The 18,492-nt window shown below is 31.4% G+C and overlaps 2 protein-coding genes across 4 annotated transcripts in view; one reads left to right on the top strand and one right to left on the bottom strand.

Annotated features, from left to right (window-relative positions):
* Positions 1-365: 365 nt before the first annotated feature.
* Positions 366-13,283, top strand: LOC112454212 (syntaxin-6). Of its 3 annotated transcripts, XM_025015468.1 has the most exons (7): positions 366-819; positions 2,470-2,684; positions 2,922-3,016; positions 3,376-3,435; positions 7,443-7,675; positions 8,574-8,668; positions 12,971-13,283. In XM_025015468.1, exons 1-7 carry the CDS (start codon positions 785-787, stop codon positions 13,045-13,047), a joined length of 810 nt encoding a protein of 269 aa, XP_024871236.1. In that variant the 5' UTR covers positions 366-784; the 3' UTR covers positions 13,048-13,283. The 3 variants fall into 3 exon arrangements, with proteins under 3 accessions (XP_024871236.1, XP_024871234.1, XP_024871235.1); XM_025015466.1 differs by lacking the exon at positions 12,971-13,283 and having other exon boundaries at positions 8,574-8,932; XM_025015467.1 differs by lacking the exons at positions 3,376-3,435; positions 12,971-13,283 and having other exon boundaries at positions 8,574-8,932.
* A 503-nt stretch (positions 13,284-13,786) lies between these two features.
* The window catches only part of LOC112454210 (laminin subunit gamma-1-like), a 19,227-nt gene continuing 14,521 nt past the window's right edge, over positions 13,787-18,492 (bottom strand). The window contains exons 7-13 of the mRNA XM_025015465.1: positions 18,194-18,324; positions 17,827-18,025; positions 16,437-16,674; positions 16,138-16,313; positions 15,677-15,859; positions 15,400-15,517; positions 13,787-15,219 (exon numbers count right to left, since the gene is read on the bottom strand). Coding sequence (XP_024871233.1) covers positions 14,984-15,219; positions 15,400-15,517; positions 15,677-15,859; positions 16,138-16,313; positions 16,437-16,674; positions 17,827-18,025; positions 18,194-18,324 — 1,281 coding nt within the window. The 3' untranslated portion in view covers positions 13,787-14,983. The remainder of the gene's footprint in view (positions 15,220-15,399; positions 15,518-15,676; positions 15,860-16,137; positions 16,314-16,436; positions 16,675-17,826; positions 18,026-18,193; positions 18,325-18,492) is intronic.

The raw sequence follows: 18,492 nt of genomic DNA, 5'->3' as shown, positions 1-18,492 counted from the left end.
CTCTAAAAAGTTTTTTCCCTTCAAATAATTTCCAAACGATTGGAAAAGATAATTATAAATAATTTTTAATTTGTTTGCCAACTATACGTTGGTTGCCGCGACATGTTCGTGCAGCGAATCAATGGCCGCGTTCAGCAGACACAATTTGTTGAGTTCGTCTTATCAACACTCTGCGTTGATTGGTTGGTTCTAAAAGTAAGAGCCAATCACGTTCGACTGCTACTGAGCGGCTTGGTCTGCTAACGCGCTCAATATCGCGGCGACTAGCGCTGCGTGGCAGCGTAGCGAACGTCGCGCGGCGTCGTGCCGTGACGCGCCACGACGGGGCGCGCACGTCTGCGAGGATGAGTCGAATAAATAGTGGTGCGCGACGCCGGAGCCGGAGCAGACGTCACACACGTCACATCACGGCAACGCTACGCTGCTAGTGCGAGCAGGAGCTAGCGGGGGGGGGAGGGCACACCGATATCCGAGATCGCTCTCACGCGGTCACGACACCGTCCGTACTCCGTACTCCGTAGTCCGTACGCGCAGTGCCGCGCACTCCCGCCGTAGGCCACCAGACGAACACGGGTTTGCTGCGCGGCTGCAGCTCCCGTGATTGCAAAGTTTAACAAGCGCGCCGAAATCCTCGGGGGGACCACTGATCGCGCTTGGAATCTCGTCCCACCGATGAGCGAGCGGCCGAGGCGCGAACGCGCTTCCATCGAGGGTGCCGCGCGGCCGTCGCGGCGAGACAGGCCGCGGCCCAGGCTCTAAATTCAAAGACGGAGCGGATAGAGGAATGACGCTAGAAAATCCGTTCTTTGTCGTCAAGGAGTAAGTGCGCCGCGAGCGAGTGTCGCATCGATTGTTTTCTCAGGCGACGTGCGTCGCGCAAACACGACGAGAAAAACAAAAAGAAAGGAAAGAGGGGACCGCGTTTCGAGAGCGCATAGATCCCTCTGTGTGTCGTCGCCGTGATTTTTTGATGGGGAAAGGGTTAGAAAAGGGAGACGATGGGGGAGGGGGTAGTGATCGTGCGTGAGTGAGCGCGCGGGATAGAAGCGAGCGCTTGCAAACGCCGATAACGGCGACGCCGATAAGAATTTGTATCGACGTAATATCGCCGGATTAGAGGCGAATTTACCGCGATAACGGATTAACGGGACCGTTATCGCCTCGTGTTTTAAGAAACGCTTCGCAGCGCGGTAGTTATCTCCAGCTGACACATATTGCTCCGAACAGATACAATACTCGAACTCGTGACAGCCGATACGCGTGATGGTTTCTCCGTATAAATGTTACACGATGTTGCGCGTTGACGAGATCTCTGGCGACAGGATCTGTCGGCGTAATTTCTTCGACGGAAGAAATCATTGGCGGAATGGCGATTTCTTTATTAGAGATATTAGGAGTTCTAGTCTATAATTTTTTTTTCCTAAAAATTGAACAGCTCAACGAAAATATTTCCAAATTTCTTCGCAATATTAATATTCATACTATTCATAGGTAGCATAATAATTCAGTGAAGTCTTCGAACGAAAGAATGTAATTTCTTTTTGTAAAGTTTAATTCAGAGTTTATTTAAAATAGCGCCACGAAAAATAACAGATGTCAATAATTTAATAGAGAGTATTACGTAATATATATATTTTTTGTTTTAAATTATATTGTATTATTCAATAATAATAAGTGAAACACGACTGCTATAATATACAATCAATTTAGAGGAAACGCCAATTCGAATGTCAGGACTGGATTTTGGTAGCCTAATAATTATTTGCGTATAATTCTTCATTTTAGCAAACCATACGCCGTTACTTAACAGTTTTAAAACGCAGTCTTAATAAAACCTAACACGGTATCACATAATTAAATTGACCTATCAATTTAATCACACTAACACAATCTTCAGAAAATTGGAAACATACGGTATGTGGAAATAATGAATGTATAGGATAGGATACCAAATACACATAAAAGATATGTTGTGAAAAATAAAACCCCAGCCAGGATTCGAACCTGGACCTCCCTACATTTTGTGTGGACGTTTAAACTAATTCGCGTTATTCATTTAATGCAATTACGTAATATATAAATACAGAATTGCAAGGGCAACTCCAATTGTCTAATAATCTTTAAGCAAAAATCAAAAGAAGGATTAACTTGTATGACTGCATAAAAATATATTTATAGAGATATCTCACATACTTTATATGTAAATATACATACATGAATTTAGATGAATATAAATGTATATGTGTTTGAGCATAAATAGTAGAGTTTGATCAGATATCATTTGAATTTAAATTGCGATTTAAAATCTGAATTGATTTTGGATTGAATGTTGATTTAAATTTGAATTGCGTATCTTTCTTATACTGGACGCATCATTGATTGATTTATACGATGCTTGTGCGAATTTGTTTAGATGTAGGCTATTAAACGTGGCTGGTGGCAAGTCTTAATTGGCCCGGATTGTTTCAGCGAGGTGTGCAAGGCGTTGAATAAGAATCGCGGCTTGTACGGGCGTTGGAGCGAGCTGCAGAATGTCGCGATCACGTCGCCGACCGGCAGTATGCCGCTGAGCGGATCGGCCACAGCGATCTCGCGTACAGATGAACTCGATTGGACCACCACTGAGCTGCGGAAGGCGCTTCGTTCCATTGAATGGGACCTCGACGATCTCGAGGACACTATCTATATCCTTTTCCAATCTGAAACTTTCCAATTTAACGACACTCAAATTTGAATTTGATCCACGTGAACACGGATGTGTACTGAAGTTTGGATTTGACTTCAAATTTGCGCTTAAATGAATTCCAGTTTGAAATGGAAATTTAGATATAAATTCAGATGTAAATGTTAATAAAATTAGATTTAAATTTATTTTGTAATTTGAATTTTGTCTTTCTATGTCGTCCTTAATACGTGTGCACGTATTGTTGAGAAAAATCCAACAAAGTTCAAGATTGACAACAAGGAGTTGACAGTTCAACGGAGCTTCATCGAGCAGGCACGAGAAGAAGTCAAGGTAATTAATTAAATACTTAATTGTTACTTAATATAATCATTCTGTATACGGAGACAAATATTCTTTTCAAGATACTTCGGCAATTAACTGAAATCAATTGCCCTATACTATGATTATTAAATTTTTAATGCATTAATATAATAATCACTATCACTTATATATAAGAATTATAATATATAGATAATAACATAACACACATTATAATTTATTGTACCTAATCACTGCGATTATATCTCGCTACATTTGCTATTACGATTCATAGTCACGCAAATGCTTTGTTACATGTATTAACACGTTCACAAAAGCGCTCAAAACTAATATCATCTTAATGCTACTATCGCTTATTAAACATTTCGCAGATCATGAAGGACAAACTGAACTTAAGCAGATGCCGGGATCGCGACAGCACGGCAAGACAGGTTTGTGTATATTGCGTTTCGCTTTACGTTATTTTATCACATTATAATTAGCAGTCTATTTAGCATGCCAAGTATTAAGTTGTACAGACATTGCGATCGGAAAACAGTCGAAGAACATAAACAGCCGGAAATGACCCATCGAATCGACCGCGACGTCTAATTAGACATCGATAGACGTCGATTCGATGGGTCATTTCTCGCTGGGCAGGTCTGAATAATCGGCATGAAACAGAAGAAATAGTAGAAGAAAGTAAAAGAAGTCAAAGGGAGAAAGAAAAATAAGTCGAGAGATGTATTCGGCAAATTTTGCAATTTTAATCGTTTAGTATTAGATTTGAAAGAATCATATCAATAAACGATTTCCTATCATTAATCTTTTTTTTCATTAAGAATGTACAGCTTTTACGCATTAATACTATTCTATAGCATTTAATAACACTTGTATTACATACGAACCTTGTACATACATCCTAAATAATATGCCACACTGAATAATACGATAATATGCCATAAATTGAATTCTTTATAATTTAATCTGTACTTCCACAGATTAAATTATAATAGAAGTCTGTGGTACTTCCTTACATGTTATAAATGTACAAGATGTCCCATTTTAATTATCCCAGACAAATATCTCGAAAAATATGGAAGATATTGAAAAACGTTTTAGACAAAAGTTGTAGGATATCAAGGAGAACAAATAACAGTAAAACAAATTTTCGAAAAATTCGATTTTTTAAATAATAAGAGAATTATCGATTTTTTAAGCTCACATAAAGGTCATCATTATCTTTTTAAATAGAATTGTATGCTTTTTTGCATAATATGATTCTTCTAATTATTCTACATATAAAATTATTTTACGTAAAAGTTATTAAGGTAGAGTTATTAAAAAATGAATAGTTTATCAAATATTTCAAATTCTGGCATATTTTGACATGAAATAAAATATCTCATAAATTATTCATTTTTTAGTAATTGTACTTTAACACTTTTATGTACAAAGTAATAAGATGAATTAATTGGTGTAAAAAAAACACATAGTTGCTTTGCAAAAAAAATTATGCAATTTGCAATATGCAACTACATGTCTTTTTTACGGATATACAAGGTAATTCAGAAATACTTGTACAACCTTTGGGAGTAAATTCCCTACACATAAACAAGAAAAAATGTTCATACATGTATGTCCGGAAATGTCTGGTTTATGAGTTATGATCGAAGTATTACATTTCAGGCCTGCACGTTCGCCTGATCTAAATCCATTAGATTTTTATCTGTAGGCACACTTAAGGGGATCCTATAGCGACGGCCGAACTTCCTCGATGTCGATAATAGGTGCTTTCCATTTACATCAAAACTCAGCTAATTCTCACTTGTGACGTCGATCTATCCTTTTTGGGAATTAATGAATAATAAAGACAGAATGACATCACAAGTGAGAATTATCTGAGTTTTGATGTAAATGGAAAGCAACTAATGTCAACATTTCTAATCCTGTTTTCTCTATACGTGTCCTTGTTTAACTATAGTAATCTGTCCTTGTTCGATCGCTGCGCCATCTCTCACTACATGCAATATTGCTTATCCTATCAACCTGCATGTGCTTTTGCACAAAATAGTAACGAAAGCTCGAACTTTTTTGTTACGTTTTTAATTTTAGTTTTTCATGTAAAGTATCCTTTGTTCACATTATACGAATGGCGCGTGTATCTTATTTTGTACATACAAACTGCATAACTCCTGTATTAAGCAAACGGCGTTTACGGTAGGTGACAGCTCAAAAATGTATTTTTAAAATTTTTTCCGATTTTTGTCTTGAAATCAACACTCGCGCGATGTATTTTCGTGCATATTTTATTTGTGTACAAATTTTTTTAAGTTCTGTGCAGTCTACTCAAAGTTGGAGCTTTCCTGCAATTGTCGGTAATTTGGATCAGTTTAGGATCCCCTTATATAAAAGTCCTACATTATATAACTAAAATTGTAAATGAAGAAACACTTCACCAACGCATCGTAGATGCTTGCAAAATCATCTGCAACCTTCATTGAATCTTTGAAAGGATCTGCGACAGTCTATGATTTGACGTGTCCATGCGTGCATTGAAGCAGGTGGAGGACATTTTGAGCATTTGTTAAGGGGATCCTGCAGTGACTGGCGAACTTCCTCGATGTCGATAATGTCAACCTTTCTAATTTTGTTTTCCCTATATCTGTCTTTGTCTAACAAAATAACATCTGTCCTTTTTTTGATTGCTCGCCATCTCTCGCAAGATCCGGCAGCTACTGTTGCTGCTCTTCTTGTCATTTGCATCCGTATTTGCATTACTAAAATAATTTTTCGATGGATCTTTTTTTGTACGCATTGAATCTTACTTCTACTTGCATGATATTATTCCTACATGTTTTCCCAAGGGCAGATGATAAAAATTATGTATGTATAAACTGCAGAATATTTGTTTTAAGCAAATATTGTCGTCAGGTGACAGCTGCGTATGTGCCCAAATAAGTAATATTTTTAATTTTTTGGTGTTTTTGATATAAAATCACGTTTTCTACCCTATATTTTTGTGCGTACTTTAATTCTAGACCAAAAACTTGCAATTCTGTAAAGCCAATTAAAAGATCCATCGAAAAACGATAATGTCGGTAAATCATACGGCTGCAGAATCCCCTTAAAGGTCTATCCAGACAAACTTGCATAGGTGCATAACCATATGCAGAAAGAAACGGATTGGTCTATTTCCTTATGCACATGCATATGGACCAATCAATTCTCTTATGCTTATGTTTATGGGCTTATGCAAGTTTGTGTGGATATAGCTTGAATTATAAGTAGATAAACAATTGAACTAAAGGTGTATTACATTGGTCATGTGTCATTGTAGATGTATATTCTATCAGTTTTTATCGAAAGTAATCTTTCGATTATAATTCATAAACTGGGTATTTCCGGACATATGTGTATACATTTTTTTCTTGTTTATATGTGAAGAACTCATCCACAAAGTTTGCACAAGTATTTCTGAATCACCCTGTATATACATACGGGTAAAGTAAAAGGTTTCTACTATCTTTTTATTACAAAAACACTGTATCCTAGCATACGCCGCGAATTGGAGTCTAAATTTGAATTCAAGTTTGCATTTTAATTTGAATCAAATACGAATTTTTTTATTAGATTTAATTTAAATCTACATTCTGAATTGCAGATTTTTCTTCGTATGCTCACTCTATCTATACACAAAAATACAAATTAACGATGAACTAATAAAAATAATAATTTTCTTATGTGTTTTGAAGATATTAAAATAATTATATTCAATTATTTTTATTATGATAAACGTGGATTTTTTAAAGTTAAAATTAAATTGTTTATAAACACACAATTCACAGTTATCTTTAGCTTTATTCAGTGACAGTGACATCTATCGGTATTGCGTCCAATTTTTTGTCAGTATTGAACAATTTGCTATTAGTTGACGCATTTCAGTGATTCTAACCTCAAAGAAGTGATTCGTCATGTCTTATCAATTAGCGTTATTTTGACGGTTCACGTAATTATAGAATTAATAAATTGATTTGCCAACCCTCGCAAACGATAATGGTATACACGGTATTCAAATTGTTCATTACTAAGCTTCACTAAGTTTCGCAATAACTAATATTTATCGGAGAGAAAATCATGCTTCTGAGAATTTGCAGAAAACAATTTTTATTCCTTGCTTATTATTTGATTTATAATAAATTTCATATATTTGTGTTCCTTTTATTAATAACTTAGCAGTTATCAAATTTTAAGCATTAGATATGCAATAAGTGCATGTACAGTCTGAAAGTGTATATAAATAAGTAAAGTAAATTTATTTTATACTGATTTTTTAACAATTTTTATGTGTTTGTTATAAAGTAAATTTATTTTATATTGATTTTTTAACAATTTTTATGTGTTTGTTATAAATCCACGATAATTATATTATGATATTTGATATATTATTTATTTTTAGCCACTTTTGGACAACAGCCCAGCAAGAGTGCCGGCCAATCATGGCACTACTAAATACAGCAAACTAGAAAACGAAATAGATAGTCCAAACAGACAGTTTTTCAGTGATACGATGCAGCAGCAGAATGCTATGATAAGGCAGCAGGACGAACAGTTAGACATGATTGGAGAAACAGTTGGTACATTAAAAACAGTATCCAGGCAAATCAACAGTGAACTGGATGAACAAGCTGTGTAAGCAAATGTTTCTTTCATCATTCTCTTCAGTTGCTTAAAAGATCATACACAGAATATCAATATTATAAAATCAATATTATGACTATTCTTGTAATTGAAATGTTGGAAATTACATATTATGTAGTTTAGACTTTGATCGCTTTTCTCCTGTATTCTTTATATATAATTATAATAATGTAATAAATATAAATAAAATTAATATAATAATATGTATACAGAGTATCCCATAACTTGAGGTCCATACATTGAGGACATGTTATTGAAGTCATTTAGAGTTGAAATTTAATAAACATATGTCTGTAAATGCTTTCTAACAGAATTACAATAATTGAAAGTTGATGTAAATATTTGAAACATTTTCAAATAAATATCCTTGGACTACTTTCTTTGGGGACATATATGAAGTCAATAGTTTATGCAGAACAATCTTACAATAGGAATGAACTTGTGGACAGAATTATGGATGCAGCAATGGGAATAAGAAATTCTCCTGGCATGGTAGATCGAGCTGTTAAATCACTTTTATGCAAGGCAAGATTTTGTATTGAATCTGCAGGAGATAATTTTGAACAGAATTTGTAAATATATTTGTAATACATTTGTAAATAAACAAATTAAATTAAATGTCTTTCTTTTTTTCAAATATTTACATCAACTTTCAATGGTTGTAGTTCTGATAGGAAGCATTTACAGACATACATTTATTAAACAATTTCAATTCTAAATGATTTGAATAATATGCTCTTAATGTATGGACCTCGAGTCACAGGACACTCTGTATATAATATATATATATAATTAATTATATACATATAATAATAATAATATTGGTAATAACAATAATTATTACTTATTACATTGTTATTATGACGCGTCAAGATAAATTTTTTTGCAGGATGTTGGATGAATTTGGGAATGAATTAGAGACGACGGACTCCAAGTTGGACGCTACTATGAAGAAGATGGCCAAAGTGCTGCACATGAGTAATGGTAACTATAACAATTACATTCCCGCCCCTACTACCCCGGTGACATCCAGCGTCACTGATCTCGTCTCTGATAACAAACCCTCCTCTCTCTCCTCCCTGTCAACTACGATCGCCAATTGTTTTCTGTGTTCCAGCGATTAATTGTCGTGTTAATTGTCTTGCGCCCTTAAACAATTTGAGGTTACCGATAAAAGATATTGTAACTGCATTTTTGGATATATTTTCAATCTTAAATGATTTTAAAAATACAAGCAAAATATAAAACGTTAAATGTATAAGTTGAAATATATACAAACGTATATATATAAATATAAATATGAAATATATATAATTAAAAAGAGGATACAAAAACAATGGTTTTAAAAAGTTACAGTACTTTTTATTGACGTCATTGAATTGTTTTTTAACAATTCAATTATTCTTTAAAACATTTGTTTAGATGAAGGAAATGTGGTTATTGAAAATCGGGAGAGTATAGGTACTTAATTCTACATATTTGTAGCACAAATTTGAGTTTTATGTAACAAGCACAATTTTTAGAATTTTTAGGAGAAATATTTAGAAATTTAAAAGAGACACAACAGTTTCTCATTAAATTAGAAAAATATCAGTTTTAAATTTGTTTAAAACTCTATCGTTGAAGAAAGGGAGATGTTGCACATGAATAGCCTATATGTAATGTAGATATTGTAATATATTAGTGCAAAATTTGGTTTTATATAATCTGGACTAATATCATTATTCGTTCTACGATTATCCTTTCTAAAAAAAGGCATGTTAAATCGATACTCGCATCTCTCGAAGTCTTCTCGAAAGTCTCGAATTGCTTTGTTGGCTCTTTTCCGCGATGCTGATTGATTCTGTTGCTGCGCTAACTTCGTGAGCGGCTGTCATAGCATATTTTGACAGTTGTGTGTAATATTAAAGCTAAATAGCGCGCGCGAAGCGCGCGTCTGTGATGTCTAGTTTACTAAATTATGTCTAAATTATTTTAAAAGGATAGTTTTTTGTTATTGTATCATTAATTACATTTTTTATTCTATTTTTCATTATATTTTTGTTTTAATTAAATGTTTATTGAATTATTTTAATAATAGTAATTTTGTTATTCATTAATAAATACTCCTTGGTAATTTTAAAAATCAAGAATTTATTAATAATTTGTAGTAAGTAATTAACTTATTACTGGCTAATAACGAGTTAATACTAATAATAATTGGTAACCAGTTTTAACAAATATTATAATAATTGAAGACAATTGAGTAGCTTTCTTTTTTTTAATTCTAATATCCAGACATAATTTAGAAAAATTTTGTAAATTATTGGCCAATTTTATAAATAGTAAAGGAAAATGCCCTATTATATGAGATAGGATCCTAACATGAGATATGTTAAGTTAAACGGCCCTATATAGGCCCCATCTGTTGAACCCATCATGAAAAAACCCTGCCGATTCATATTAGGATCCTATCATAATAGGGCGCTTTTCTCTACTAATAAAGAAACAATCTAAATCTTTATTAACATTTTTTTGTTTTGGCATCCAGTGACATTAATCACGATTTGCATTTTTGTTATGCTTTTTTCACTAATTACGATTAGCACTAGTTGTAAGTAGAAATAAAATAAAGATGAAAATAAAATAAGAAAATAAGATCCTTTAATTAGATGCAAACAAGTAATGTTTTGTGGCATAGATCGTGGTAGATAAATATATTATATCGACCGATGTAAATTTTAGAGCTCAAGATATTACAATACACAAAGACCTAAATAGTAAATATGCAGTATAGCGCCAACCTCTCCGATTTTGTTGAAACTTTTTTATTTTGTGTATTTTGGGTAGAAAAAAAGATTCTAAGAAGGAAAATCGTCGCTCATGTTCCATTTGTTTATAATTAATATTTATAATATTTCAATGTCGGTAAGTAAGAAATTGACAATTTATGTATGTATTTTTACTTTTTTATTAATACGCATGCGCAATAATCAAACAAAGTGCTCGCCTTACGGGTGGAAAATCTTAACAATTATAATTTTGAAATATATAATTATGACGTAATAGGATACAATTCACTAATTATTTTTAAAAAATTGGGAATACGTTCATTTCGACAAAATTTTTTTTTAAATTGGAACTTGGCTAAATATCCAATTAAATGGACTTCCCTTGTTCCATATCTTGGAATATTAGCACGTACTTTGCGCAAAACCTCATATAAACAAACGGAACATGAGCGACGATTTTCCTTCTCAGAATCTTTTTTTTAACCCAAAATACACAAAATAACAAAGTTTCAACAAAATCGGAGAGGTTGACGCTATACTGCATATTTACCCTGAATCCACCACTGGGTGTATATGTATAATACCCAGTGTAATTTCAATTATCAATAATTTTTCGAAAAGTCGATATTTTTGAACATGTCTTTTTTTTCTTAATTTAAACACCAGAATGTCAAGAACGCGCCTGTATCATTATAATTACGATTAACATTTAAGTAAAAACAAAAGTTAATTTCAGAAAAAGCCCGAGTAGAAATTTTCTGACTCACCAAAAAGCGCTATTTGCTTCTAAAAAATTACTTCTTCTTTTAACGTTGTATTATATAAAAAGATTCATTTGTTGAAGGTAAAGGATGTAATTTTCAGAAAGAAATAAAAAATAACTATTTCTTTAAAAAATATATTGTTTAGACATGACAAAAGTTGACTATGACGTAAAAGCATTCACACCACACATGGGTGTAGCACACCCAACATTGTTTTTAATGACATGTCATACATCTACGGCAGATGAGGCTGCGCAGCGTGAAGAATCGTAGAGGGGGAACAAAAGTTTATTTGCCTTACTACTTTGATTTTCTAACTTTCACTATATAGAAACGGCGGGTATTTTAATAACAAACGTAGGTGTGCTATACCCAGTGTGGTGTTCTAGGGTTAAGCATTGCAAAAATACAGGATAATCTTGAAAACTATCTTAGTTCTATATCCGTGAGAATATTGAAGAAATAAATCAAATAAATTTTTTAGTAAAAGATAAACATTTTACATAATTAAAAAAAAAAAACAAAATATGAAAAATAATTGAAAAATTTATGAATTTAAAAACAATTAAATATCTAAATATGTAAAGAAGCTGATTTGAAAGATTAGAATCCCACTTTCAAAGTAAAAAATTAAAATAAAAAGCAACAATTTTAAAACTTTAGAATAAATAAGTATATATAATGTCTAAGAAATCAAATCTTGCTCGAAATCGAAAACGTGAATATAAAATAGTCGAAGAATTTAAGACTTTCAAGAATCTGGAAATACAAAATTTGAAGGTTTAAATTAAAGAAATTTAAAAATTAAATAGGTTTTCAAACAATTGTTAATTTATTTCAGAATTAATATTCAAGAAGACAGAAAACTCTTGTATAAATTATTTTATTAGAGATTATCTTAAAATTGAAGAATGTGAAAAAATATAACTTTTTCATGACCAGAGTAAGAAATTTGCAAAACTGAAAAGAAGTATAAGAAAAATGTGTTAAAATACATATAAAGCATACACATAATAAAAATTATATATTTTTCTTTGATGGCGCGAAGGCAGTTGCATGAGACAGTTAGTATATCTGTGTGAATTGAAAAGAAGAGCGTAGATTGTAAATGTAATCGAATAAAGATGTAGTTTTATTGTTATCTCTTTTTCTCGTCGACGACCAATTGTGAAAAAAGAAAGAAATAGAATACATTGACGAATAAAACATAAGAACCAATTTGTATTGTGAGCTATAAACAACTGTAAATATTCCTACTTCCTTAATTTTTTTTAAATTGATTTCTCACGAAATTATCTATTCGTATCTGGTCAAATGCTTTAAAAATCTCATAAAAAATTTTTAAAGTAACGTATACTAAAGATGCAATAATAATTAGTAGCAATAATGTGTAATAATGATGTGTGATATGTTATGTTCCTAAATAATTTTTGAAATTTTGATCACAATTTCGTGAGTAATTATATAAATATTGATCTCATCAAAATAGTGTTTTTTTTTATTCCTGTAATTTTACCACGTTTAAAGTTAAATAACAAAGAATGTTTTGCCATGTTTTTTTACGGGCAAACTTGAAGAGAATAAATGTCAAAAAGTCGAAATTCCAGAATTTCGACGTAATCTTGTCAGGATGTTATCGTTAATCACGAATGTCTCGATAAAAAACATAATCGCAATTTAATCTCGTGATTCGCATCGATCTCGTAAGAATCTCGAGTGACGCATGTGATGTTACTTTCCGTTTGTTTTAGATCGGGGACAATGGGTAGCCATTGGAGTGTTGACTGCTATATTGGTGTTTTTAATCATTTTATTCATAATTAAATGAATCATCTCTCGTCTCTTCCAGCTTCTTCCCTCTTTTTTCCTTTCCTATGATAAAGATTTCTTTTGTAGCTTTAAGTGTAATCTAAGTCCGTTTGACCTATTACTGATAGTGAAATTTTATGAATATTAGAAATAAATACAGAGTTATAATAATTTATAATGGTCTTCTCTTAAATGTCATTCACCAGTAATAAATGCAATAGTATTTTCTATAATTGCCTATATAAACTAATTAAGTATATATATTCATATCATATATTATAGTTATAATGTTATGTAATATATAAAATATATTAAAATTGTTTCTTCGCTAACAAAACATCTCTAATCTTAAATATGTTTTTTCTTTGTTTGGAAGATATTAGTGATTTATGAAGTTGATCGAACGTTTTAAAAATTTTTAAATGCTATTTAGATATATATTATCCTTTCTAATTTTTTCTTCCAATAATATAATGAGATATTACCGCACTGTTTCGAGTGGAAAATTTCTCGTGTGTGGAATTGGCTATTTGTCGCACAAAAAACACGCGCGTAATGGACCACTTTCCACGCACGTGTGATGTAAAGTTATGAAACATTTCAATCAACTTCGTGAATAATTGCAAGAAATATATATATATATATATATATATATATATATATATTATATATATATAAAATGTTGTATAACATCAACCTAACACTTAAATTTCCTATATAGCATGCATAATTAATGATAATAATGTTATCCCTTATAATTATTTTCAAAATATTTATTTTCCTTAAACATTACAATCTGTAGAACGTTTTCATATAAAAATGTTCTTTTATTTTGTTTTTATCTTGCCTATATAAAAATATAATCTATACGTAAACTAGTCTCGATTATCTGAGTGATTAGGCAAATTTCATAGCAACATGAATGATTGTTTATGATAATAAAATGCTATGATTATATTACTCTAAACTGTATATATATTTTTTTCGGTGTTTTTCTACTAATATACAGGGAAAAATAGATCTTTTATTTTATTTCTATTTTAATATAAAAATGGATTTTTTAACTGTATTCTTATATCGATTTGTCTTTTCATTATCCCAGAAATTATAGCTTTGCTATTACCTTTTTGATTACTCACGTTATTCTCTTTTTCATTGTTCCACTATCTCGTAAAGGCCGAAAAACATGTCTAAAATTAACATAATTGTTTTCTTAAATTCTATATCATTGCAAATAATGTACTAACATGCATTGACATGGCAGTTACATGTTATGGATGTACACAATCTATATACATATTTATACATGATTAATAACCATTATAACAAATATAATAGAGAAGAGATGTAAATTGAATGATAAATCCAAACATATATACTATAAAAGAATCTTTGGTATGAAATGTTTATTATTGCCATTGCGTGCATATGTATTTATGCACAAAATTCATCCCTAGCCTAACATGCAAAATGCCTTTTATGTAGATTATTTAAGAATGCCATTTAGAATTTATAAAAATTTATTTGCTTGGAAAAAGATGTGTATCAAAAGTCTATTAAATAATTCTTAATCGTATCCTTGCAAATCACGAAATTTTTATCATTAAGAATCTATGTAAGTAATCATTAAGTGTATTTGTTTAAAATTATTAAGTAGATTTCTTTAAAATTTTGAAGATTATAAAAACTTGTTCATCTTTATGTTATTATTTAAGAAGTTTGCTTATTGCTGAAAAATCTAATCTGAATTGTTAAATATTATCATATTATAAAATTCTAATATCCTCTTTTAAAAAATCGTAGTTTTAACGATTTAAAAAGATCCTTGACCTAAAAAAATGTTTTAAATCTTTGAATCTTAACGTTAAGGATATACACTTGAAACATTTCGTATAGCTTATAATATACTTCTTAAAAAATGATACAAAAATGAATAATGTGTAAAAAGATAAATTTCAAGGCTCAAGACGGACGCGTTGATAACAATCAGTTGGTAAAGCCTTTCGAATATCATCAATGTTCTCCACTTCGATTCGCAGTCTGCTAACCTCATCTTCATAATTTTTAACCCACTGCGTTTGTAGATTTTTCGCATCCGTCAATGCGCGAATTCGTTGATCCAGATTGGCAGCCTTTATTTCTTTCTCAGCGGCAACTAAACGTTCTTCTAAGCGATTCAAATCGGCATCGTCTAAATTGCAAAATAAAAGTTTTGTTCAAGAAAAATGATCAAACTCGCAATAACTAATAATATAAACAAGTATATTTATGACTATAGAACAAAATCTAGAAATAGACTTTTATATATATTAGAGATAGACGAATATAAAATTTAAAGGTCAAGTGATTGTAGAGAGAGATTTGAACTCACCGATTTCTGGTAGATTCTCGAGTTCCCTGATAATTGCGGCAACCTCTAGTAAAGCCTTATCAACTTGCTGTGACGCCAGAGTCACATTAGTTTTCGCCTGGCCAACTTTATAGTTTGCCTAAAAATAAGAGTTTTAGGTACTATAATTTGCCTTAGTCTTAAGTAACAAACAATTGAATTAGAAAATAGAAACAGCCTCGGATTGTTCTTTAATTAATTAATGTTTTATTTCCTATCCCTTTTTCCTCTCTCTTAACTGATTTAATTAAATTTTTACCTCAGCGGTGATATTGGCATCCTTGGTCATTTGAATCTCATATTGTTTGATCATGGAATCCGTAGTGTCAACTCGAAGATGTAACTTCTCGGCTTCATTTCCAAGTCGTAGAGCTTCAATTTTAGTTTTATTTGCTTCCATTCTGATGTCATTCGCGTTAGTGCTCGCTCTATCCGCGTAAGTCTGTACAAATAATATGTAATAATTATAATATTATAATATAGTAATATGTATATATAATGATAATATCATTTACATGTAATGAAAAAAAAATAACGTATAATATAATAAAATAAATATAAGAATGAAAATAAGTATCACCAAATAAGTATTGAAAAAATAAAAATAAAAGATATATAAGTTATAGTATAGTGTTTTCGTTAAGAAAGAAAAATGTAATAACTTCATTATATATAATAATTTAGTTTTTTAAATAAAAATTAATTTTAACTATTTTTTACCTGAGCATTTTGCGCAATTTCGCGTGCACTTTTAGCGTTACCTTCCGAACCATTTAGCACTCTCTCCGTCTCTCTAGCTTTTGCACTAGCGTTAGTAATCAAGTCTTCAATCTTTTGGATATCCTGCAAGGCGCTCTGAGCCTTAACACGTTCACGTCGCACTTCAGCATCAAATTCTAATACAATATAAATATCAGAATAAAGTTTCTTAAAGAAAAAAATTTTGAAAAATTCACGAGTTTCTCCGTTTGTCTAATTTCATAGAATAAAAAATTTCTACATTTTTTCACAGAACTTACCTCCTAATTTCTTCAAGGTTTCCTGAGCTTCTTTCAATGTCTGATCGCCACGTTTGACAGCATCATTTGCCGTCTCGTTGGCTTCATCCAATTCAGCTAACAATTCGGCCGTTGCGGCTTGTTGATCTTGAGCTCTATCTAAAAGTTCTTCGCTCCTTCTAACTTTATCAACCATCTCATTCATAAGATTTTCGTTTTGCTCCAATAAGAGTTGCGCTTGCTCTTTGATCTGCAAGCTCTATTTTATAACACATAGATTATTTAGATTTTGTATTAGCATTAACCTTTATATTATTTCTTAGATTTTGAGATCAGTTAAATTACAATCAATGTTATTACATAAGGAAAATAAGAGCAACACGTCGTTATTAAACTGAGAAATATGCAATAATAAATTCTTTTGTATGTCCAAGTACACAGATTTTTCCAACCTACTAAACTGCGCGCCGATTTTTTGTCGGACTTTAAAATACAGTCTTCATTGGAGCATTAAAATCCCCTATTCTTCCTCAATTAACCCATTGGCTGTGTAAAAGAATTTTACTATTTGGGCCAAAAGTGTGTTGAAAAAAAAGTTCATCGGATTATTATGAAACTTGATACCCTTGTTTTTTGGGTCTCCGAATCTGAATGTCAGATTTACAAAATTCAAAATGGCGGGTCCAATATGGCGGATCAAAATTACAAAAAATAGACGGAATTTTATTATTATTATTTTGAATTTTGAAAATCTGACTTCATATTCGGATTCAGAGACCCAAAAAACATAAGGGTACCGAATTTCATGAAAATCAGTTTTTTGTACTTGTACTTGTACAAACAAAATTTTTGTAATTTTGATCCGCCATATTGGATCCGCCATTTTGAATTTTGTACATCTGACTTCGGATTAGTAATCAGCGACCCCAGAAACCCCCGAGTAACAAGTTTCAAGCAAATTCAGAAAGTTTTACTTTGTTGTTTTCTACGTTGCGGCTATAGCCGTCATACACACTCTTAGCCACTTTTGTTTTTGCGGCTATAGCCGTCATACACAGTCAACGGGTTAATGATATTGATTGTATAGCTTGAGAGCTTTTCTAATTATTGTCAGTTAGATTAGTTCTTTTTGACGCAAATTCATATATTATAATTCTGTATGTATATATATAAAATAGAATGTCCTGTATGTCTGTATGTGTTCTTTATACACTCTTAAACTATTCGACCGAATTTTTACCAAAAGTATATAAAATAGGGGTAAAATTTTCCGGGGAGTGTCATGATGTGTATAGTTTTTCGTTACCGATATATATATATCGGTAACGAAAAACTATACACATCATGACATATACTATATACTATATACTATATATAAAACCTGTGTATTTATTTATAACATCATAATTACCACACTGCTAACGCTTTCTATTTGCTGTCGCAATTGCTCGATATCGACTGGAGGAAGTGTTAAATCGAGAATTAGCAAATCTAACGCTTCCTGAGAAACAGCTGAGGACTTGGTAGCTGCGATGGCAGTGAGATTCCTCACTTCGTCCATACGATCCTCCAATTGCGCCAACTTGTTCTCCAGATCTCTTATTTCATCCCTACAGAATCTCTTTTTTAATGCTTTACGTATACAGATTATATTAGAAGACCGAAAATATTAAATAGTAATTACAAATTAATAAATTAAATAAATAAATAATATTTATAAATTTTAAATATTATAAATAATTAGAAATGATATAGAGAAAAAAGAAAATATTACTAACGTTATATTGGAATATTTCGATATCGTTTGTTTTGCGAGATTGTAAGCCTCCAATGTCGTGTCTCGCGCCTGCTCCGCCAGCATATGAAGCTTCTTGGCTTCGTTTGTATTTCTAAAAAAATAGAATCCCAATATTGAATAACAATTTTATATAATATTATAACAATATAATCACTAAAAACTTTTCGGTACATACATATAATAGTAATTTGAAGAAATTTATTTAATAATAATTTATAAATAATTATTCAATTTTATCTTTAAAAAGATCTATAGAATAGAAGAAAACTATTTTATTAA

This window comes from Temnothorax curvispinosus, unplaced genomic scaffold, assembly GCF_003070985.1.
Source record: "Temnothorax curvispinosus isolate PA1 unplaced genomic scaffold, ASM307098v1 QBEX01004909.1, whole genome shotgun sequence".
Lineage (NCBI taxonomy): Eukaryota > Metazoa > Arthropoda > Insecta > Hymenoptera > Formicidae > Temnothorax > Temnothorax curvispinosus.
The sequence above is the reverse complement of the archived record's forward strand: the minus strand, read 5'-3'. Positions and strand labels throughout refer to the sequence as shown.